The 22,521-nt window shown below is 62.3% G+C and overlaps 1 protein-coding gene across 8 annotated transcripts; it reads left to right on the top strand.

Annotated features, from left to right (window-relative positions):
* The first annotated feature begins 887 nt into the window (after positions 1 to 887).
* PCNX3 (pecanex 3) lies at positions 888 to 22,222 on the top strand. 8 transcript variants are annotated; one of them, XM_059710083.1, is made up of 35 exons: positions 888 to 1,963; positions 2,309 to 2,496; positions 2,739 to 2,838; positions 2,960 to 2,999; positions 3,099 to 3,194; positions 3,411 to 4,535; positions 4,991 to 5,111; positions 5,201 to 5,376; positions 5,837 to 5,927; positions 6,331 to 6,466; positions 8,093 to 8,253; positions 8,983 to 9,136; positions 9,385 to 9,417; positions 9,661 to 9,832; positions 9,936 to 10,046; positions 10,373 to 10,464; positions 10,632 to 10,741; positions 10,923 to 11,028; positions 11,134 to 11,226; positions 11,403 to 11,553; positions 13,798 to 13,942; positions 14,259 to 14,436; positions 15,852 to 15,960; positions 16,116 to 16,245; positions 16,624 to 16,682; positions 16,776 to 16,991; positions 17,638 to 17,891; positions 19,029 to 19,259; positions 19,401 to 19,504; positions 19,807 to 19,954; positions 20,048 to 20,278; positions 20,354 to 20,628; positions 20,991 to 21,124; positions 21,206 to 21,504; positions 21,579 to 22,222. In XM_059710083.1, exons 1-35 carry the CDS (start codon positions 1,811 to 1,813, stop codon positions 21,771 to 21,773), a joined length of 6,117 nt encoding a protein of 2,038 aa, XP_059566066.1. In that variant the 5' UTR covers positions 888 to 1,810; the 3' UTR covers positions 21,774 to 22,222. The 8 variants fall into 8 exon arrangements, with proteins under 8 accessions (XP_059566066.1, XP_059566064.1, XP_059566065.1 ...); XM_059710081.1 differs by having other exon boundaries at positions 5,198 to 5,376; XM_059710082.1 differs by having other exon boundaries at positions 4,988 to 5,111.
* The last annotated feature ends 299 nt before the right edge of the window (positions 22,223 to 22,521 follow it).

Raw genomic sequence — 22,521 nt, 5'->3', positions numbered from 1 at the left:
ACGCGAGCGGGTAGCACCGCTCCCGAACCGGAGGCTGCGGGAGACCAAGCAGGCGAGTTCCCGGTCGCGGTGCAGAAGACGGAAGGAGGGCAGGGCAGCCCCGGCCCCGGCCGAGGTTGTCCCTGATGAGGATGGGCCACCCCGCCCTCTGCATCAGCGTCAGTTAAGATCCTGGCTTGGAAGTGGCGTAAACCCGAGTCCGGTCTCGGCTCCCAAGTTGTGACCCATCCTCTCCGCGCCTCATTCTCGCATCTGAAATGGGGACCAGCTTTGCAGAGCTAGTGGGGCGGGGGTGGGGGAAATTGGAGGAGGACAGAACTGGCTGCACTTCAAATTCTTGCAGCGGGTTGTCTAAGGCGCTCCTCTTCCCCTCACCAGCGAAGCAGTTCGCTTCTTCATGCCTCTTCCCAAGTAGGCAGAAACCCGAGACCTGTCCTGAACTTAGGCAGCGATTGGAGTCAGAATAGTTAAGTCGCCCTCAGCCACAGTGTTGACCCCAATTGCCTTGAGCCTGTCACTTTAAGAAAAACGACGCTATCCTGTTTCGACTATTCCCGCCTGTTCTGGAGTGTCGCTCTCTGCACTCCAAATCTGAGCTCTGACCCGGAAGTAGAGGCAGCTCCAGTCCACAGACGCTCGTGACGTTTGAGGTCCAGCACTAAAAGGGGCTGACCTAGAGGGAGGTGCTCCAGTGGAGCTGAAATATCGCTGTAGCCCTGGGGAGTCCACGCCTCCATCCTTTTCCCCACCACCTTCATAGGAAGGCCTTTTAAATAGATATATTTCTTTATTGATTTCAGAGAGGAAGGGAGAGGGAAAGAGAGAAACAACGATGAGAATCATTGATCGGCTGCCTCCAGCACGTCCCCTACTGGGACAGAGCCTGCAACCCAGGCAGGTGCCCTTGGCCGGAATGGAACCTGGGACCCTTCAATCCGCAGGCCAACGCTCTATCCACTGAACCAAACCAGCTAAGGAACTGGAAGAGCTTTGCGCCAATTAACAGGTCCTGCGCCGGGGGCAGGGGTCTCGCCGGTGATTGGTTCTTTGACCCGCACCAAAGCACCTTTAGTTCCACCCAGTAGTGGTTTTCGCTTGGTTGGCAACGCCTACGTGTGCGCATGCGCCCACGCGCTTCTACCCTTTGGATTCTCTTCCCTTAGACTTGGGCTCTGCGCACGCCCAAAGGGCTCCCGGCTTCTCAGCGCCCCGACGGCTTCTCGCGCTTGCGCATTCATGCCGTCAGGTTTTCCTTTTCCGGGTCCCAACTGGGCCTGTCGGGCGCATGCGCCACTGCAGGCTGGCGGCTCGCGGCACCTTCTTCCGGCCTCCCCCTTGGGCCGGCGCCTGCAGGAGCGGGGCGAGTGTGGATCCCGAAGCGAGTGACCTGTGACCCCGGAAGTGGACCTCAGGGTCCCGGGGCTCTCCCGGACCGGAGCCGGGGAGCCGTCGTCTGCATCCCCGGAGCACCCATCCCACGCCCACCTCTGGATGCCGCCGACGGGTGCCCGGCCCGTGCCCCGCGCCCGCTCGCCGGTTCGGCCCCTCGGAGCAGTTCTGGGTCGGGGGTGGGGGCCCAGACCCCGCCCCTGATGCGGCTCCACCGCCGCGCCCTGGTCTGGCTCCGCTGATTGCCCCGGCCGGCCCCGCCCCCTGCCCGCAACCTCGCCCCGCCGACCCCTCTTCCCTGGGGGAGGCCATGGCGTGAGCGCGGCCGGCCCCGGGGCCTTCGGGCGCCAGGCGGGGCATGGGCCGCGGGCCGCCCCCATGAGGGTCCCGGGACGGGGGCGCGCGCAGCAGTGGCGGGGCCATGGGGTCGCAGGTGTTACAGATCCTGCGCCAGGGGGTGTGGGCCTCGCTCACCGGCGGTTGGTTCTTCGACCCGCACCAGAGCACCTTCTCCAACTGCTTCCACCTCTACGTCTGGATCTTCCTGCTCACCTTCCCCTTCCTGCTGTACATGGTGAGACACGGCCACCGCCTACCTGTAACTCCCGCGGCGAAAGTGAAGGCGGATGTCGCGGAGGGTTGGCAGCCCGGCAGGGATCCGGGACGGCGCCCTGGGTGCCGGGGCGCGGAGAGGGGAATCTCCGCAGAGTTTGGGGCGTGTGGCGAAGCAGTCACAGCCTCCCTTTGCTGGGCTGGTGACCTTGAGCACCTCGTGTAATTTCCTGAGTTAGGAGACAGGGCCCCCGGCAAGGCATTTTCACTAGTTTCACTGCGGGATGGCGAAGCCTCCTGCGAATGGGTGAGTCCGAGCGGTCCGGCGGTGCTAGGGCTGTTGACTTGCTCTTGCTGACATCTCCAGGTCCTGCCCCCCAGCTTGATGGTGGCCGGTGTGTACTGCCTTGTGGTGGCTGTCATCTTCACTACCATCAAGACTGTGAACTACCGGCTGCATGCCATGTTCGACCAGGGCGAGATTGTGGAGAAGCGCAACTCGACCATGGGGGAGCCGGAGGAGGAGCCTGCCCAGGGGGACAGCAATCTGCTCAGGTGGGCGGGGCGGGCGGGGCTCTGTTGGGGACTGAAGGCTTCTTGGTGCCTGGGCCTGAGCATTGGAGGACGGAGGAGGGGCCTAGGGAGCACTGGCTCCCTGAGTGGTCAGTCCTGGTTCTGTGGTTGGCCCTGGAATCGTGAAGGAATGCTTGAGAAGTGAGAAGTGATGGGGAAGGGAGAGGGAGTACTGTGTAAAGAGGGTAGGTTAGCTCCCAGCTGATGCTCTTTTCCACTTTCAGGGACCCTGGAGTGGAGATGACAGTGTTTCGGAAAGTGAGTTCCACCCCCCCAGTACGTTGTAGCTCCCAGCATTCCGTGTTTGGCTTCAACCAGGTCTCGGTGAGTGATCCCAGCCTTCAGCCTCTCCTACTCCTCTCCTGGGAGCCCTCCCCACCATGGGTAGGTCCTGGGCTCACTTCCTGTCCTGTCTGCTCCTTCACATCTTTCTCTATCTGCTCAGGAGTTGCTTCCCCGGATGGAGGACTCCGGGCCCCTCAGAGGTAGGTGGCTGCTGCTCAGGGCTGAAGGTGGTGGTGTGGAACGGGATGGCGGGCAGCTGCCCTGGGGTCCTGCTGATGCCTTTGGGGCCACGGTTGCAGACATCAAGGAGCTGGTGCGGGAGCAGGGCAGCAACAACGTGATCGTGACCTCAGCCGATCGAGAGATGCTAAAGTTAAGCTCACAGGAGAAACTGAGTGAGTGGGCTGAGTGTGGCAGGGGCTTGGGGGAAGACTGTCTTGTCTTAGAGTCACCCCAACTTTGCTTCCTGGTGCTTTCTTTGTTCTGGATGGGGCCTTCTTGGGGTCCTACCCCAGCTGGGCTCTCAGAGAAAGCACGGGCCATAGATCCCTTAGCCACCCGTTCCTTTTGCAATGTGTCCTTCACTCACCTGCCTTCCTTTCTTTTGACAGTTGGAGACCTTCCCCAGACGCCCCTGGGTGCTGCCCCAGACCCCTCTCTCCCCAGCACGGACTCTTCGGAACGCTCCCCCCTGGCTGGAGATGGAGTCCCCTGGAGTGGGAGCAGTCTTGCTGACACTCCTATGAGTCCCCTACTGAAGGGGAGCCTCAGCCAGGAGCTGAGCAAGAGCTTCCTGACCCTGTCTCGGCCTGACCGGGCCCTGGTGAGGACCAGCAGTCGACGGGAACAGCGCCGGGGAGTGGGTGGCTACCAGCCCCTGGACCGGCGGGGCTCAGGGGAGCCCCTGCCCCAGAAAGCTGGCTCCTCAGATTCCTGCTTTAGTGGCACCGACAGGGAGACACTGAGCAGCTTCAAGAGTGAGAAGACCAACTCAACCCACCTGGACAGCCCGCCTGGGGGGCAGGCCCCTGAGGGCAGCGACACAGACCCCCCCTCCGAAGCTGAGCTGCCAGCCTCACCAGATGCTGGCGTCCCCTCAGATGACACACTGCGTTCTTTTGACACGGTCATAGGAGCAGGGACACCACCAGGCCCCGCTGAGCCGCTCCTGGTTGTGCGGCCCAAGGACTTGGCCCTGCTCCGGCCTAGCACACGGCGGCCGCCCGTGCGAAGACACTCCCCACCTGGCCATGCCCCTCGGAGGCCCCTGCTGGAAGGGGGGGGCTTCTTTGAAGATGAAGACACCAGCGAGGGCAGTGAACTGAGCCCGGCCTCCAGTCTCAGATCTCAGCGCCGCTATAGTACCGACAGCTCCTCTTCGTCCTGCTATTCCCCAGAGAGCTCCCGGGGCGCGGCAGGGGGTCCTCGGAAGCGACGGGCCCCTCACGGGGCTGAGGAAGGGACTGCTGTGCCCCCTAAGCGGCCCTATGGGACCCAGCGGACGCCTAGTACTGCCAGCGCCAAAACACACGCCCGTGTGCTGAGCATGGATGGGGCGGGGGGTGATGTCTTGAGGGCCCCCCTGGCTGGCTCCAAGGCTGAGCTGGAGGCCCAGGCAGGGGTGGAGCTGGCTGCTGGGGACCCCACTGTGCTGTCTGCTGAGGCCCATCGGGGACTTGCTGCCAACCAGCCTGGTTGGCGGGGGGAGCTGCAGGAGGAAGGTGCTGTGGGCGGAGGTAAGTGCCAGCTCCAGGGCTGGGTGGCTGGTGAGCTGGCTAGAGGCTTGGGTTCGGCAAGGGGCAGCTGGAGTGGGCCTGGTCAGTCAGCTCAGCCTGTCTCAGGCAGCAGATGGACGTGAACTCAGCGCCTGAGTGACATTGTCTGCCAAGTCCCTCAGGGCTGCAGCCACGGGGAGACAGGCAGAGACCTCGGGCACCTTGCCCTCGGTGCTGCAGGTCGTACCCGAAACCTCTGCCCCTGAGGACTCTCAGCATCACATCCGTCATCCTGGGTCACCAGTGGGGCAGGGCAGCTCGTACTGTCCTTACTCTGAGATGTGGGAACTGGCGTGAGTGGTTGGTGACCTCACGGCTCTACAGCCAGGGCGTGGTTGGACTAGGCCTGCCCCCGCACCCCCTCCAGCTCTGTCCAGGCCACTGTCACTGATCCTCGGCCTCTCTCCGGGCAGCAGCTGAGGAGACGGGAAAGCGGGACCACTCGAGCAACGTGAGGCGGACCCAGGCCATCCGGAGGCGCCACAACGCAGGCAGTAACCCCACTCCTCCAGCATCTGTCATGGGCTCGCCCCCTAGGTGAGCTCCTGCCTCCGGTCGGAGGGCGGTGGGGCCAGGGGCCGGCTGGCTCTAGGTGGTGCTGACCCACGGCTGACCCTCCCCAGCAGCCTGCACGAAGCTCAGCGGGGCCGGGCTTCCTCCCACTCCCGGGCCCTGACGCTGCCCTCTGCCCTGCACTTCGCTTCCTCGTTGCTGCTCACTCGGGCTGGCGCCAACGTGCACGAGGCCTGCACCTTTGATGACACCTCGGAGGGGGCTGTGCACTACTTTTACGATGAGAGCGGTGAGCCCCTCCCTGAGTCCTGAGAACCCCGTAGGCCCAGCCTCTGACTCCAGCCAGCCCAGTGGCCCCTCTTCTGCTGGGGGTCTTCGTCAGCCCAGCAGCAGTGCTTGCCGTCAGGCACACCCTCACCTCTGGCCCTCTGGTGAGCGCCTTACCCGCATCGCCACCTGCAGCCTCTCTGGGGTGTGGATGGTCTCGTTATACCCGGTCTGCTGATGAGGAAACTGAGGCACAGCCTGCAGTCAGAGGCTAAGGCAGTGGTAGAACGGGATCCACACCCGGGTGCCTGAGTGCAGGGCCCAGGCTCTTGACCAGAGGCCCTCCCTTCTGCTCTTGTCCTTGGGGGCTGGGTAGAGGGACATAGCACAGAGTTCTCTCGAAGGCCTTGGTGCCCACGTGGGCCGGGCCTTGATGCTCCTGCCTGTGACATGTTGCCAAATGTCCCACACCCCTGCTCCAGGCGTGCGGCGTTCCTACACCTTCGGGCTGGCTGGCGGCGGCTACGAAAACCCCGTAGGGCAGCAGGGGGAGCAGGCAGCCAATGGGACCTGGTGAGTCTCCCCACTGAGCTCTCCTGGGCCCGCAGCTGGCGGGCGGCCCTTTCTGGGAAGTTTTCTCTCCAGGGCTGAACTGGAGGCCCAGGTGGGCGGTGGAGGTGGCTCTGCGTGTCTCCCCATTTCTCCGTTTACTGGGCTGGGGAAGGGGCAGTTCAGAACCTCTAGGTGGGGGCAGTGAAGGGCAGGCCTACAAGGATCTCTTGGGTCCCTGACTCCATAATACTTCTATGCAGGAGGCTTCCAGGGTCTTCCAGGAACTCAGGGCCACCTGCCCCCTCTGGAATCCCCTATTCTGTTCTTTTTCTGATCTGAGCAGCCCCTCCAGTTATGGCCTGGTATTGGCCTCAACCCCGCCCTGTGCCACTGGCCCGGACCCACATGGCTGTGGTTTCCACAGGGACCGCCACTCACATTCCTCCAGCTTCCACTCGGCTGATGTCCCTGAGGTGGCTGCTGGACTGAACCTGCTGCAGCCGAGGCCCGTGGTTCTGCAGGGCATGCAGGTGCGCCGAGTGCCCCTGGAGATCCCGGAGGTGAGGTGCTACCGGATCGGGTGGGGACCTGGAGGAGGGGGCAACGGGGTGGGGCAGACACCAAGCCCTCCCCCAGCTACCAGGAGGGACAGGCGGCTGAGTGAGGGCTCCAGGGGCCTTACGGTGTCTGTTCTGGCCTTTGATGGCTGGCACAGGGTGCCTGGATCTGCATGGTTCAGGGCGCTGCTTATTCACCAAATGCAGCTGGAGTATCTTCTTCTTCTTCTTCTTTTTTTAAAATATATTTTTACTGATTTCAGAGAGGAAAGGAGAGAGGGAGAGAGAGAGAGACACCAATGATGAGAGAGAATCATTGATTGGCTACCTCCTGCACGCCCCACACTGGGGATTGAGCCCACAACCCAGGCATATGCCCCGACTGGGAATCGAACCATGACCTCCTGGTTCATAGGTTGATGCTCAACCACTGAGCCACACCGGCTGGGCATAGAGTATCTTCTTAATCCTGGAGGGACCCGTAGTCAGTGGAGATGACGGGTGTTAGCAGTGATACCTGCAGAAGGGGCAGGTTAACTTACTTACTAGGCCAGTGGTCGGCAAACTGCAGCTCACGAGCCACATGCGGCTCTTTGGCCCCTTGAGTGTGGCTCTTCCACTAAATACCGACTTCTGCGCATGGGCCACAAAGTTTCAATTGCACTGTACATGCGCGCCCGCATGTGGTATTTTGTGGAAGAGCCACACTCAAGGGGCCAAAGAGCCACATGTGGCTCGCGAGCCGCAGTTTGCCGACCACTGTACTAGATGATAACTGCTGCTCCCTGCCTGGGCACCTGCCATGTGCGATAGCTTGGGGACACTGCTCCTGCTTGTCATCTCGGCAGGTACAGTGCTCTCTTCTACTCCTGAAAGTGTCCTGATTTGGACAATAATTTGCAGGGTCAGCCTAGTACTGGAAGTGCTAAGCACGCGTGGAACAGAGATTCAGAGTGTAAAGAGGAGTGATAAAAAGAGCATCTAGCACCCGGGGCCACAGGTAGACCATGGGCATCGCGCAGAAGCCCCAGGTGCCTCTACCTGATGCACACATTCCCCCTCACTTTCATATGTGGTAGCAGCGTTGTCCTTGCACAGCTGACAGCTCCAAAGGCGGCTGCGTGTCTTTGTCTTTCCGTTACATCCCCGCGGCCCGGCACAAAGCCAGGCCCCAGGTTGGGCCCTATCAGTACTTGTTGAATGAAGAACACAAGAAGTCAAAGAGGCTATAGCAGTGACCTTGGCACCGGGTCTGTCCGTGGCCAGTGTTCTGTGTGCGCCAGGGGGGCTAGTCAGAGTGACCCCGAGGGCTCAGCATTTACACTGAGTCCTGAAGGACAAGGTGAGTGTCAGTGAGCCCAGGAAGAGGCAGGAGATGCTGCCCGAGCGGAGAAGACAGGCAGATACAGGAGCTGGTCCCGGCAGGCAGTGAGCCACGTCCAGGGAACCTGGAGCAATGAGGAGGCCCTCGCAGTGGAGAGTCGGGGCAGGCCACGGGGCTGCTGGAAGGTGGGGACTTTCTGTGCTGGAGGAAATGGTCGACCAGTACAGTGTGCCCAGTGGGGGGTGGAGGGGTGATAGACCATGTAGAGGGCGAGGGGCTGATGGCCGCGGCTGTGGGGACTGCAGTTTGACCTGCTGGACCAGGACTCCCTGCACGAATCCCAGGAGCAGACACTGATGGAGGAGGCACCGCCCCGAGCCCAGCACAGCTATAAGTACTGGCTTTTTCCCGGCCACTGGACGTCTGTGCGCTACGAGCGTCTCGCCCTGCTGGCCCTGCTGGACCGGTGAGTGCCCGCCGTGTTAGCCCCAGTCCCTTCTAGACCCTGTGAACGTGTAGAGGCTCTCCTGGCATCCGAGAACCTGGCTGCTGGGGTCACTGAGGGTGCCCCAAAGACAAGTCTGCAGTGGGGTTTCTTAGGTTCCTCTGGGGCACAAAGGGATGGCCAAGTGGGTGATGCCCTCTCCCAAAGCTCTGCTCAAAACAAACTGTTTCTGTTTAGCCTATTATTCTATTTGTTTTTGTGGTCTATTTGGGTTGGGTTAATCGAGTCCTATTGCCTAAAAAAGCTGACAGACTATTTGTCACCCCATTTCTCAGGGGAAACTGAGGCCCAGAAAGTCAGAGCAGTCAGGTGTCTTTTGTTGCCCGTGTGGACAATTTCGGCCTAGAACCCACGCCCTGTTTTCCTGTGTTCTGGGTTTCCCAAGGCTCTGTGACCAGTGTGTCTTGGGCTGCCCGTGTGCCTCGTGTGGCGTGCCTGAGCTGGAGATGGGCAGGTCCCACGAGTGGTGGCACCTGGAGTCCGCAGTCTCTAGAGGAGGCACAGATTGGGACACAGGGTGGCTTCCTGGAGCAGGTGCAACCTGGCCATGCCCCTGAGGTCATAGGTCAGAGGATGACGCCTGGCATGGGCACAGGCCCAGACAGGGGCCTTTGCGGTCAGGTTCTGCCCCGCTCCTGTTGCCCCATTAGTGGTGAGGAGGTTGTGTGACCCGGCCCGCTGTCTCCCCAGGACTCGGGGGCTGCTGGAGAACATCCTGGGCGTCGGCCTGAGCAGCCTGGTCGCCTTCCTGGGCTACCTGCTGCTGCTCAAGGGCTTCTTCACCGACATCTGGGTCTTCCAGTTCTGCCTGGTCATCGCCTCCTGCCAGTATTCCCTGCTGAAGGTCAGGCCTGGCTCCTTTCCCCGCCTCCTTCCCCGACCTGTCTTGAGGGAGGTGAGCTAGCTCGAAGGCAAGATGCCTAAATCCCCTGTAGCTAGCCCCCATCTTGCAAATGGGAGAACCGGGGCTCAGTACAGTTTAGGGTCCTTCCCTGGTCACTCATAGCCCCTGGTAGAACTCAGCAGCTCCTGGGGCCCCTGTCCCCCCGAGGGTGCTGGCTCTCGATGCAACGTAGCTCCCATCTCTTCCAGAGTGTCCAGCCTGATGCGGCATCTCCCATGCACGTAAGTCCTGGCGGAGCAGCCCCTGTGCCAGGAGGCTGGCCCTGGGCGGGGCTGAGACCAGGTGGGGAGGGTTCGGCTAGCCCCAGGTCCTCCGTCCTTCTGCCCCTCCCCTGCCAGGCTTTCTGTCTTTGGTCCAGGGCCAGGCCTGGGGCACCTGAGTGTGCATGTGCATGTGTGATGTGTGCACATGCGTGCAGGGTGGTCAGTGGGGGAGGCCCAGCTCCTCACAGGCCCACTTCCCAGGGCCACAACTGGGTGATCGCGTACAGCCGGCCTGTCTACTTCTGCATCTGCTGTCTGCTCATCTGGCTGCTGGATGCCCTAGGCTCGGCTCAGCCCTTCCCGCCCGTCTCCCTCTACGGCCTCACGCTCTTCTCCGCCTCCTTTTTCTTCTGTGCCCGTGACGTGGCCACCGGTGAGACTGGGCAAGGCTGCAATGATCCAGGGGAGCAAGGCCTCAAGGGTGGACCTGTGGCCAGCCTACAGGCTGACTGGGTCCTCACTTCCCCTCCTACCAGTGTTTACCTTGTGCTTCCCATTCGTCTTTCTCCTGGGCCTCCTGCCCCAAGTCAACACCTGCCTCATGTACCTGCTGGAACAGATAGACATGCACGGCTTTGGGGGCACAGGTATGGTGCCCACAGGTGGCTTGGAGGTTGGGGGGCAGGGTGGGCCCAGGAGGGTACCATGGATTCGAAGAGCCTGTCTGTCCCCTCCCCTCCCCTTCCCTCCCCTCCCCTCCCCTCTCCTCCCCTCTCCTCCCCCCCAGGCAGGTGGTTTAAACCCAAAAATGCCAGAAGCTCTGGAGGCCTCTCAGGCTGGGGGAACAGAAAAGGGGCTAGAGACGGGGTTCCAGGGAGGTTAGCCTCTGGGAGTTGAGGGGCAGCGGGGTGAGGGTGAGGTGGGGTGCCAGCAGGTAGGAGTAGGGCTTTAGCTGCTGTTTCTTACCTCGCAGCCGCCACCAGCCCACTCACTGCAGTCTTCAGCCTCTCCCGCAGCCTGCTGGCGGCTGCCCTGCTCTACGGCTTCTGCCTCGGGGCCATCAAGGTAGCGATGACTGTGTGGTGGAGGGCACGCTGAGGCCCAGGGTGTTGTCGGGATAGGGCTGTGTATTGGGCTTAGCTCAGCAATGGCTTCTCCCATGGGGGGCGGCATCCCCTTCTCCCACCTCACCTCCTCTCCCCTCCCCTGACCAGCATGCGTTCTCTCCCCAGACTCCTTGGCCAGAGCAGCACGTCCCAGTCCTCTTCTCGGTCTTCTGTGGCCTCCTGGTGGCACTGTCCTACCACCTGAGCCGACAGAGCAGTGACCCCACCGTGCTCTGGTGGGTGCCTGCATGTGCCAGTCTCTGTGCACACACGTGTGTTTGTATGTGTGTCTTTGCATGGCAAGGGTTGGGGGGGCGGTCTGGGTCTGTGCATGTGCCTGTCACCGACTGACCTTGGGGCCTGTGGGAGGAGGGGGCTCTCTCCAGACCTGGGTACCTGATTCTTCTCACCCCGCAGGTCTCTGATCCGAAGCAAGCTCTTCCCTGAGCTGGAGGAGCGGAGCTTGGAGACAGCCCGGGCCGAGCCCCCAGACCCACTGCCAGACAAGATGCGCCAGTCCGTGGTGAGGGGCCCGCGTGTGGGGCTCTAGTATTGGGGTGGGGGCTGAGCGAGGGTGTTGTCGGCCACTGGGTGGCGGGCACCCAAGCTGGTTTTCCTGGCCCTGCAGCGCGAGGTCCTGCACTCTGACCTGGTGATGTGTGTGGTGATCGCCGTGCTCACCTTTGCCATCAGCGCCAGCACCGTCTTCATTGCCCTGAAGGTTTGTGTGGCCAGGCCGCCCCCTTCCCCCTTGGTTCTTGCAGGAGCCTGCTTGACCTGAGGGCTCTGAGCAGCTGGGCCTCATGTCCCCTCGGCCCCTGCCCAGCCTGTGCCCAGGCCCCCTGTGGCCCTCGCCTCACTCCCCTTGGCTGAGCCTCTGGCCTCTCTCTCTTGCAGTCAGTGCTGGGGTTCGTGTTGTATGCACTGGCCGGGGCTGTGGGCTTCTTCACACATTACCTGCTGCCACAGCTCCGCAAGCAGCTGCCCTGGTTCTGCCTGTCGCAGCCTGTGCTGAAGCCGCTGGAGTACAGCCAGTACGAAGTGCGCGGTGAGTGCCCGCCTTTGTGCTGGGACCCCTCCACCCCCCCCCGCCCCCCCCCCGCCCTGACTTCCTGGCTGGTCACAGTGTGGTCCTCTCGGCTTAGAGGGCCAGCAGGGGGCAGCCTCCTCCTGGGCTGCCCCTCTGCTTCACTGCTCTCTGTGCCCTCTCCTACCCGCTGGGCCCCACTGCTCTCTGTGCCCTCTCCTACCCGCTGGGCCCCACTGCTCTCTGTGCCCTCTCCTACCCCCTGGGCCCCACTGCTCTCTGTGCCCTCTCCTACCCGCTGGGCCCCACTGCTCTCTGTGCCCTCTCCTACCCGCTGGGCCCCACTGCTCTCTGTGCCCTCTCCTACCCACTGGGCCCCACTGCTCTCTGTGCCCTCTCCTACCCGCTGGGCCCCACTGCTCTCTGTGCCCTCGCCTACCCGCTGGGCCCCACTGCTCTCTGTGCCCTCTCCTACCCGCTGGGCCCCACTGCTCTCTGTGCCCTCTCCTACCCGCTGGGCCCCACTGCTCTCTGTGCCCTCTCCTACCCGCTGGGCCCCACTGCTCTCTGTGCCCTCTCCTACCCGCTGGGCCCCACTGCTCTCTGTGCCCTCTCCTACCCACTGGGCCCCACTGCTCTCTGTGCCCTCTCCTACCCGCTGGGCCCCACTGCTCTCTGTGCCCTCGCCTACCCGCTGGGCCCCACTGCTCTCTGTGCCCTCTCCTACCCGCTGGGCCCCACTGCTCTCTGTGCCCTCTCCTACCCGCTGGGCCCCACTGCTCTCTGTGCCCTCTCCTACCCGCTGGGCCCCACTGCTCTCTGTGCCCTCTCCTACCCGCTGGGCCCCACTGCTCTCTGTGCCCTCTCCTACCCGCTGGGCCCCACTGCTCTCTGTGCCCTCTCCTACCCGCTGGGCCCCACTGCTCTCTGTGCCCTCTCCTACCCGCTGGGCCCCACTGCTCTCTGTGCCCTCTCCTACCCGCTGGGCCCCACTGCTCTCTGTGCCCTCTCCTACCCGCTGGGCCCCACTGCTCTCTGTGCCCTCTCCTACCCGCTGGGCCCCACTGCTCTCTGTGCCCTCTCCTACCCACTGGGCCCCACTGCTCTCTGTGCCCTCTCCTACCCGCTGGGCCCCACTGCTCTCTGTGCCCTCGCCTACCCGCTGGGCCCCACTGCTCTCTGTGCCCTCTCCTACCCGCTGGGCCCCACTGCTCTCTGTGCCCTCTCCTACCCGCTGGGCCCCACTGCTCTCTGTGCCCTCTCCTACCCGCTGGGCCCCACTGCTCTCTGTGCCCTCTCCTACCCGCTGGGCCCCACTGCTCTCTGTGCCCTCTCCTACCCGCTGGGCCCCACTGCTCTCTGTGCCCTCTCCTACCCGCTGGGCCCCACTGCTCTCTGTGCCCTCTCCTACCCGCTGGGCCCCACTGCTCTCTGTGCCCTCTCCTACCCGCTGGGCCCCACTGCTCTCTGTGCCCTCTCCTACCCGCTGGGCCCCACTGCTCTCTGTGCCCTCTCCTACCCGCTGGGCCCCACTGCTCTCTGTGCCCTCTCCTACCCGCTGGGCCCCACTGCTCTCTGTGCCCTCTCCTACCCGCTGGGCCCCACTGCTCTCTGTGCCCTCTCCTACCCGCTGGGCCCCACTGCTCTCTGTGCCCTCTCCTACCCGCTGGGCCCCGCTTGGCTCCTGCTTTGCTCTCACCCTGCGTTCTCCAAGGAGATGGAAGAATTCCAGGGCCTTAAAGAGTTACCAACTGGTTACCCGTGGACTAAGTCTGCCTGGTGCACGTTTTCACTTGGGCGGTGCAACAAACTCACTGGAGCCTGTATTTAACGTCTGGATTTGTTATACAGAGGCCCACGTGCCTTGTTTTTATAAAACGATGGAAGATCTAGCCCTGGGCCAGCATTTCCATGTGGCTGTAATTAGCTTGAACCAAGTGGCAGTGGCCCCTTCAGAAGGGCCCTGGAGCTCAGGGTCACTGTGTTGGGCCTCACCCGCCTGCCTTGGCTGTAGCAGGCGTCTGGGAAGCCCTGGTCAGGCCTTACAGCACCTTCCCAAAGCCCCTGAACGCGCCCTGCCCAGGCCTCCTCATCCCTATTTGAGTGCAGAGACCACCGCCTCCCCCACCAGAGTCTCTAGGGACCCGGAACCCCACGTCCTACGGTCTGCCCTCCCTCCAGGTTTCCTCCGGGGCACACCTGTTCTGGCTCTGCAGCGGGGGGGGGGGGGGGGGGGGATGCTGACAACAGCGCCTTGTGTTGCAGGTGCTGCCCAGGTGATGTGGTTTGAGAAGCTGTACGCCGGTCTGCAGTGTGTGGAGAAGTACCTCATCTACCCCGCCGTGGTGCTCAACGCCCTCACGGTGGATGCCCACACTGTGGTCAGCCACCCGGACAAGTTCTGCCTCTAGTGAGGACCCCCCCTCCTACCACCTACATTCCCGTTGATCCACAGGGAAACTGAGGCCCAGAGAGGAATGAGACCTGCCTCAGTGCCCAGCAAGCTAAAGGGGACCCCAGCTCCTAACTCGCTTTCCATTGAGCAGTTGCCTCTTGGAAAGCAGTGTGTTTCCCAAATATGTCTAAAGGGGGTGACTCTACGAGGGCAGAGATTAAGGGTCATTGGCCCAAAAGAGCAGGGCCAGCCCAGCAGAGCCCAGGCAGCACAGCCGTGTCCCCTGAGCCCCCGCCAGGCAACTAATACAATCCCTGCCCCTCACCCCTAGCTGCCGGGCGCTGCTGATGACCGTGGCTGGGCTGAAGTTGCTGCGCTCTGCCTTCTGCTGTCCACCCCAGCAGTACCTGACCCTGGCCTTCACAGTCCTGCTCTTCCACTTCGACTACCCGCGCCTCTCCCAGGGCTTTCTGCTCGACTACTTCCTCATGTCCCTGCTCTGCAGCAAGGTGAGCCTGTGGCTGCATTGCGGGCTCTGGGCTGTGCAGCAGGAGCAGAGCTCTTCTGCCTCAGTGGGGGGGGGGGGGTGACTCCCAGGGACCTGTGCCCCTCTAGCTGCTTCCCACATCAGCCCCGCTGTGGGCCTTCCCAGCAGCTTCTTGAGGGACAGAGAGGAAGGTGTGGTCTAAAGAGGTTAAGTGACTTGCTTCAGGTCCCCGAGAGAATTGGTCACCAACTAGGATTTGTGTTTCTTACTTATAAATATATGTTTTTATTGATTTTGGAGAGAAAGGGAGAGGGACAGAGAGTAACATCGACTGGCTGCCTCCTGCACACCCCACACTAGGGATCGAGCCTGCAAACTGGGCATGTGCCCTGACTGGAAATCGAACCCAAGACCTCTTGGTTCATAGGTCAACGCTCAGCCAGTGAGCCACGCTGGTTGGGCACCAGCCAGGGTTTGAATCTCGGTCTTTCTCTGAATCGTGATACTTGACCACCTTCCTGTGAGCAGGAGATAGGTCTTGGCCTTGTTCTCAGGACACCCACCTCTGGGCTCTGCCCCTTTGCCAGCAGCAGTCCAGTTAAGAGCTGAGTTGCAGAAGCCCCTAGGACCGGGGTGTATATAAACTTCTCTCTCTAGCCCTGGCCGGTTTGCTCAGTGGATGGAGCGTTGGCTTTCAGACTGAAGGGTCCCGGGTTCGATTCCGGCCAGGGGCACATGCCTGGGTTGCGGGCTCGAGTCCCAGTCGGGGGGGTGCAGGGGGCAGCTGATCAATGATTCTCTCTCATCATTCATGTTTCTAACTCTCTATTCCTCTCTGAAATCAATAAAAAAAATATATTTTTAAAAAGAATTAAAACAAAACAAAAAACTTCTCTGCCAGGCTGCAGGACACCCCAGTGGGGGTTGGGGTCACAGTGAACAAAGGACTGGTCCTGGCTCTGCACTTGTGCCACAGCGTCGGCCCGAGCCCTTTCTCACTCGTGGGGCATTCTGACCTGGTTTTCTGGCCTGGCCCATGGTAGTGGAGAGCCCGACTGTCTCCTCTGAGGCAGGGCCTGTGACTGTGTCTAGGCTTTTGGTACCATAGTCGAGGCCCAGCCTCATCACTGACAGAGAGATGGCCTGAGCTCGTCCTACCTGCCCAGGTCCCTCTGAACCTCGGCTCTCCCATCTGTGAAGGGAGCCTGCAATGGGAGCTCCTCGAGTGGTTGGACGAATTAAATGCCCCCTCAGCGCGGTGGCTAATGGGAACAAGTGCTTTGAGCCATGTCCAGAGAGAAAGGGCTGGGAGTGAACTTGAGCTTGACTCTCATGTGGGCAGCCAGTGGGGTACCCCAAGGCTCTGAGTGGGCACTTGGTAGACCCCACTCTGTGAGTGACCTCCTGTCTTTGACGTTCTCCCCTCTGACCTGCCAGCTGTGGGACCTGCTGTACAAGCTGCGCTTCGTGCTGACCTACATCGCGCCCTGGCAGATCACCTGGGGCTCGGCTTTCCACGCTTTTGCCCAGCCCTTCGCCGTGCCACGTACCCGGCCTACCGCCCGCTGCCTGGGTGGGGGTGTGCAGAGAGGACCATGGCTTAGGATGGGGGTGCACGGGATGGATTGGCAGGGGTTGAGGGGTGGGGAGGGGTGCGGGGAAGGGTCCAATGTCCTGGCCACCTCCTTGACTCGTGCCCAGACTCGGCCATGCTGTTCGTTCAGGCCCTGCTCTCAGCGCTCTTCTCCACGCCCCTTAACCCCCTGCTGGGCAGCGCCGTCTTCATCATGTCCTATGCGCGGCCCCTGAAGTTCTGGGAGCGCGACTACAAGTGAGTCTCCAGGGAGACAGGCGCCTGCTCGGAGGGACCCTGGGGGGAGGGGCTGCTGCCTGAGGCAGGGAAGGTTCCGGGAGGGAGGCCAGCTGGGCCCGCGGCGGGCCGAGGCCCGGGCATATGGGCTCAGGTGGCTGGTCTGATGAGGGCAAAACCCAGGCCACACCACGGCCTCGGGCTCACCCCGGGCTTCTTGGCTGTGTGGTCCTGGGTGAGTCCCCTCCTGCTCCTGAATCTCAGCCTCCTCCTAAGTAACGGTGCCATCATGGCATCCGCCCAGGCGGGGGGGGCTCAGCGGGACGTGAGGGTGGCCCGAGGGGCATTGCCATCTGAGCCGCTTGCTCTGCACCCACTGCTGTCGCTCTCTCTGAACAGCACTAAACGTGTGGATCATTCCAACACCCGCCTGGTCACACAGCTGGACCGGAACCCCGGTGTGTACTCGGCCATTCAGGGGGCTTTCAGGTGGGGTCTCCTGAGGAGGGAGCCTCGCTTACTTGTCACTTGTCTGTCTGTCCTGGTCCCAGGCGCTGATGACAACAACCTCAACTCCATCTTCTATGAGCACTTGACACGCTCGCTGCAGCACACGCTGTGTGGGGACCTGGTGCTGGGCCGCTGGGGCAACTACGGCCCCGGCGACTGCTTCGTCCTGGCCTCCGACTACCTCAATGCCCTGGTGCACCTCATCGAGGTTGGCAATGGCCTCGTCACCTTCCAGCTGCGTGGCCTTGAGTTCCGGGGTGAGCTGCTGGGCCTGGCCTGACGCAGGATGCTCGTTCATAGTGTGTGCAGGCTGGAGGCCAGTCCAGCTCTGCCCTGGTTTTCCAGGTGACCTTGAGCAAGGCACTCTTCCTTCCTGGGTTTGCCAGTCTGAGCAGTGGGGTGGCAGGGTCGCCTTTGGCCAAGCTCTGTCCCTGCCTGGACTTTGGGGCTGATGTGACTGACCGGACTGCGTGGTGAAGGCTTGGGCCTGGAGCTCTGAGTTCTCCCGCCAGTGCCTTCTGGCCTGCTCCCTGGCCTTGGGCTTGGCCCAGGTTGGGTGCCACACGTAACCCCTGTGGGTGAACTAGCCTCTTAGCCACAGGAGGACGTACACACTGGATGCCTGCTTCAGAAGAGGCCCCTAGCGGCGCCCGGGGCTCTGAGCACAGCTCATGAACCTGAGCAAAGCCACTTCTCTCTGAGCTTCAGTCTGCCTCTAAACGAGGGACCAGAGCCCTGTGCCCTCCACTCCCACCCCGCTGTGGCCCTTGGAGTCAGGAGAAAGGAGCCCATTCGTTAACTTACTCACCTAGCATCCCCGTTTGGAGGGTGATGGGTGCGCACTCACGGGGAGGAGGGAGGCGGGGCGCCGGGTGGGCCTCTGAAGGGCCCCTCTCCCCACAGGCACATACTGCCAGCAGCGTGAGGTGGAGGCCATCACCGAGGGCGTGGAGGAGGACGAGGGCTGCTGCTGCTGTGAGCCGGGCCACCTGCCGCGGGTCCTGTCCTTCAACGCTGCCTTCGGGCAGCGCTGGCTGGCCTGGGAGGTGACGGCCAGCAAGTACGTGCTGGAGGGCTACAGCATCAGCGACAACAACGCAGCCTCCATGCTGCAGGTCTTCGACCTCCGCAAGATCCTCATCACCTACTATGTCAAGGTACGGCAGCGGGGCTGCACAGTGGCGTCCTGCTCACTGGCCGGCAGCACCCCGGGTGCCAGCTTCTGGATTGGTGGGAGCCTGTTTTGCCCAAGGGAAGCAGAGGCCTCCGGAGTGCGTGCAGGCTGGACGCCAGTCTCAGCATCCTCCCTCAGAAGGCAGTAGCACTGAGGGCAGGTGGGCAGCACTTACTGTGCCAGGCCAGCCCGCCCCGCATTCCCAAGGGTTTTCTTTTTTGGTTCTTGGAGGCTGTGGTGGGCCCAGACTATGGAGATGCCCTCTAGGCAAAAGGTCAGTCAGGAACCAGTCTGCCTGGAGCCCAAAGTGACCCCATAGCCATCCTGCCCTACTCACCCATTAGGCTCCTGGTACCCCTTCCTCTTGTTAAGGGGGCAGCCCAGCCCTCTCCAGACTGTCCAACCTCCTTCCCACAGCCAGAGTGACATGGGGCTGCTCCATTCCAGCCGCCATGTACTGGGAGCTGATGAGGCCCCACTCAGCGAGGCTTCCAAAAGCTCCTCTCCATGTGCCCAAACGCTGCTTAGACACCAGCAGTCTCCTAAGGGGTCCGGAAGTCCCTGACTTTGGGCACAGGATGGCTTTTTTCTGAGGGTAGGTCCCGTGACGGTCACACTTGAGCTGCCTGAAGAGACCTGTGCGCCGGCCCCAGTGGCCTGTAGGCAGCCCCACTAACCCAGCCTGACTTTGCCAGGCTTCTGAGATCTGGACCCCATGGCATCGTGAGAGTAAAGGCCTGGGATCCCATCGCACCTCCGTCAGCCCTGCTGTGCAAATTCGGCAGGCCTGTGGTTTGTCTGAGCCTCGGTTTCCCTCACAAATGGGGCATCTTCCGAGGCAAGCATTTGCACAGTGCGGGACCCCAGGGACGCTCTGTAAGGAGGGGTGCTTGCTTTCCGCCTTCTCGAGCTCCTCCAGGGCCCAAGGGAGAGGAGCAGATTTGCCTGTGCGGCTTCCGGAAGCCGAGGTGGGACATGGATGGGCGTCCGAGGAAGCAGGCCTGCTCCGTGTCCGGGAGAAGCCCCTTTACCCGACACGCTCTCCTGCAGCAGTGCCCGGCCAGGGCTAAGGTACTGCCCCCCGCACTGCCCAGCCCTGACGCCTGCCGTCTCCTCTCAGAGCATCATCTACTATGTGAGCCGCTCCCCAAAGCTGGAGGCGTGGCTGGGCCATGAGGGCATCTCGGCCGCCCTGCGGCCTGTGCGGGCGCCCGGCTATGCGGACTCGGACCCCACCTTCTCCCTGAGCGTGGACGAGGACTACGACCTGCGCCTCTCCGGCCTCTCGCTGCCCTCCTTCTGCGCCGTGCACCTGGAGTGGATCCAGTACTGCGCCTCCCGGCGCAGCCAGGTCTGGACTGCCTTCTCCTCCCCTGGGTGGCCTCCTCTCACCCTCAGCCTCCCTTGGCCTGGGTCCCAGCCCCAACCCCAACCCAAGTTCCCTGTCCCAGGTCTGAGCTGGGCTCTGGGGATGGGGGTCCTTGTGCCACAGCCCGTGGATCAGGACTGGAACTCGCCGCTGGTCACTCTGTGTTTTGGCCTGTGTGTGCTGGGCCGCCGGGCCCTGGGGACGGCCTCTCACAGCATGTCTGCCAGGTGAGTGCCCGCGTCCGGCAGGCCGGTCACTTCCCTCCACCCCTCCATGAAGAGCTCCAGGCCAGAGGCCACCAGGAGTCACCTCTGGTCTTCCTTCGGTGTGGCTCTCTTGTGGGCAAGGCACCCCATAGCCGTGACCTTGTCTGTTCACCACCACCCTGTGAGGGACCTGGGCAGAAACTGACCTCCTTGTCCAGATGGGGAAACTGAGGCCCAGCATGAAGCTTGGCCTCGGCATAGCCCTTTGCATGTGGAGCCAGCGCTAAGAAACCTTGGCGCTCACCTCCTGGCTCCTTTTCCAGCCTGGAGCCCTTCCTCTACGGCCTGCACGCCCTGTTCAAGGGGGACTTCCGCATCACCTCCCCGAGAGACGAGTGGGTCTTTGCCGACATGGACCTGCTTCACCGCGTGGTGGCACCCGGGGTTCGCATGGCCCTCAAGCTTCACCAGGTGGGGAGAGGCGTGCCCAGGCAGAGTGGGCAGGTGGGGGTGAAGCCCCTCGGGGCAGGGGCCCCTGACCCCAGCCCTCTGGTCCTCCCACAGGACCACTTCACGTCCCCAGATGAGTACGAGGAGCCAGCCGCCCTGTATGATGCCATCGCGGCCAATGAGGAGCGGCTGGTCATCTCGCATGAGGGCGACCCGGCCTGGCGCAGCGCCATCCTCAGCAACACGCCCTCGCTGCTGGCGCTGCGCCACGTCCTGGATGACGCCTCTGACGAGTACAAGATCATCATGCTCAACCGGCGCCACCTCAGCTTCCGAGTCATCAAGGTGGGGCCAGCCTACCCCCCGACCCGGCCCCCGTCCTGCTGCAGCCCCCTGACCCTCACATGTGGCCTCCCGCAGGTGAACCGGGAGTGTGTGCGCGGCCTGTGGGCCGGGCAGCAGCAGGAGCTGGTGTTCCTGCGCAACCGCAACCCGGAGCGCGGCAGCATCCAGAACGCCAAGCAGGCGCTCCGCAACATGATCAACTCCTCCTGCGACCAACCACTCGGCTACCCCATCTACGTGTCGCCCCTCACCACCTCGCTGGCTGGCAGCCACCCCCAGCTGCGGGCGCTGTGGGGCGGCCCCATCAGCCTGGGCGCCATTGCCCGCTGGCTTCTGCACAGCTGGGAACGGTGAGCCCTCACCGCCACCCAACCTGGGAGGCTGGTTCACGGGGCAGGAAGCTGAGGCTCGAGGAGATGAAGCCACTTCCTCCAGGGTCTCGGGGAGGAAGTGCTGGAGCCAGGATGGAGCCGAGAGCTGACCCCTTCCCAGAGCTGACTCGGCTCCACCCCACCCCACAGCTGAAGGTGGCCTTTAGCCTTAAGAGCCGTTGGTAATGCCTTCCTGAAAAGATCCTGTAAAGCAGATGGCAAAATCTCTTAGAGACAGCACCCCAGGGCTCAGGAATGTTAGGAGACTTGTCCTGAACTGAGAACTTCCGTTTGTGAGGTCTCTGGCCTTTCCACCAACTTCTTCACCTCCCCCCCTCCAGGCTTCATAAGGGCTGTGGTGCCGGCTGCAATAGTGGCGGAAACGTAGACGACTCAGACTGTGGTGGAGGCGGTGGCTTGACCTCCCTCAGCAATAACCCCCCCTTGGCACACCCCACACCTGAGAACACAGCAGGTGAGCCAGCGAGGCCAGGCTGAACCAGTAGGTGAGGGGACAGCCTAGCTGAGTGTCTGCCCTCTTATCTGTCTTCCACAGGCAGTGGCGACCAACTCCTCCCACCAGGTGCTGGCTGGGGCCCGAGGCCCTCCCTTAGCAGTTCTGGTGATGGCCGCCCCCCTTCTCTGCTGCACTGGCCACCCCCTCGGCTCCCTGGACAGCCCCCCGCTTCACCTGCCCCCACTGAGGGTCCCCGGCCCTCAAGGCCCCCTGGCACTGGTCTCCTCGGTTCCGAAGGTCCCAGTGGGAAGTGGAGCTTGGGGGGTCGAAAGGGGCTAGGGGGATCCGAGGGGGAGCCAGCCTCAGGGAGCCCCAAAGGAGGCACCCCCAAATCTCAGGTAAGGATCCAGTGGGAGGGGTGGGTTCTGGGCAGCTCAGATCTTCTTCTACCAACCTATCTCCCCTCCCCCAGGCACCCCTAGACCTCAGCTTCAGCCTGGATATCAGCACCGATGCCTCACCCCCCCGAGCAGCCCAGGACATTCCTTGCTTGGACAGCAGTGCTCCGGAGAGTGGCACACCCACGGGGGCCCCGGGTGGCTGGCCTGCCCCTTCTGAGGAGCGTGAGAGCCCAGCCGCCCAGCCCCTGCTGGACCATCAGTACTGAATGCCCCACTCTTCTCTGGATCCCAGCCCGGATTCAGGAACTTGGACCATGGCCTCTGGCCCTCTCTGCTGGACCACAGGACTGAATGGTTTTGGCTTCCGTCCACATCTGAACCCTGACCTCTGGTAGCCTTAGCCAGAGCACCAGAACTAAGTGGCCCAGAACTCTTACCTTGACCCCTGATCTCTCATCCCTAGTCCAGGGCCTGGACTCCCCGAACTGAGGCAGGCAGCCTCCCAGCCAGGCCCGAAGAGCCAAACCCATGGGCTGGTCCCGCTTCACGCCTGTGGCAGGACTGACGGCCTCTGGGCCTGCACTGCCTGCAGGGGCAGCCCCGTGGCCTGGACCTGGGGCTGAAACGTGGGAAGGGTGGTTTCTTTTTCTTTTCTTTTTTTTTTTTCTTCCGTGCTTCGGAGACACCAGAATTAATAACACTATTTTTGATTTTGGTTGGTGGTTTCTTCTTCTCTCTGGGAATGTTTGGGTGGAAGGTAGAGTTGCCAGGTCAGAGTGAGTAAGCATGGAGAGGAGTATAAAGGATGGGGGGAGAAGTTCAGAAGACCAAGGTGGGGTTCAGGTAGGCCTGGGCCCCCTTCCTTACAAGCCTATTCCCTGTTCAAGCCTTGATCTAAAATCCCGTTTCATTTCTTCTCACCTGTGTAACATTTGGAGCCTTCCAGCTACCGTGGCTGGCCCCTCCAATGATCAGCCCTGATAACTGGCCTTATTTGGCCAAGACCTTCCTCTG

The sequence above is a fragment of the Myotis daubentonii genome, chromosome 9 (assembly GCF_963259705.1).
Source record: "Myotis daubentonii chromosome 9, mMyoDau2.1, whole genome shotgun sequence".
NCBI lineage: Eukaryota > Metazoa > Chordata > Mammalia > Chiroptera > Vespertilionidae > Myotis > Myotis daubentonii.
Note: the sequence above shows the minus strand (reverse complement) of the source record. Positions and strands in the feature narration are given on the sequence as shown.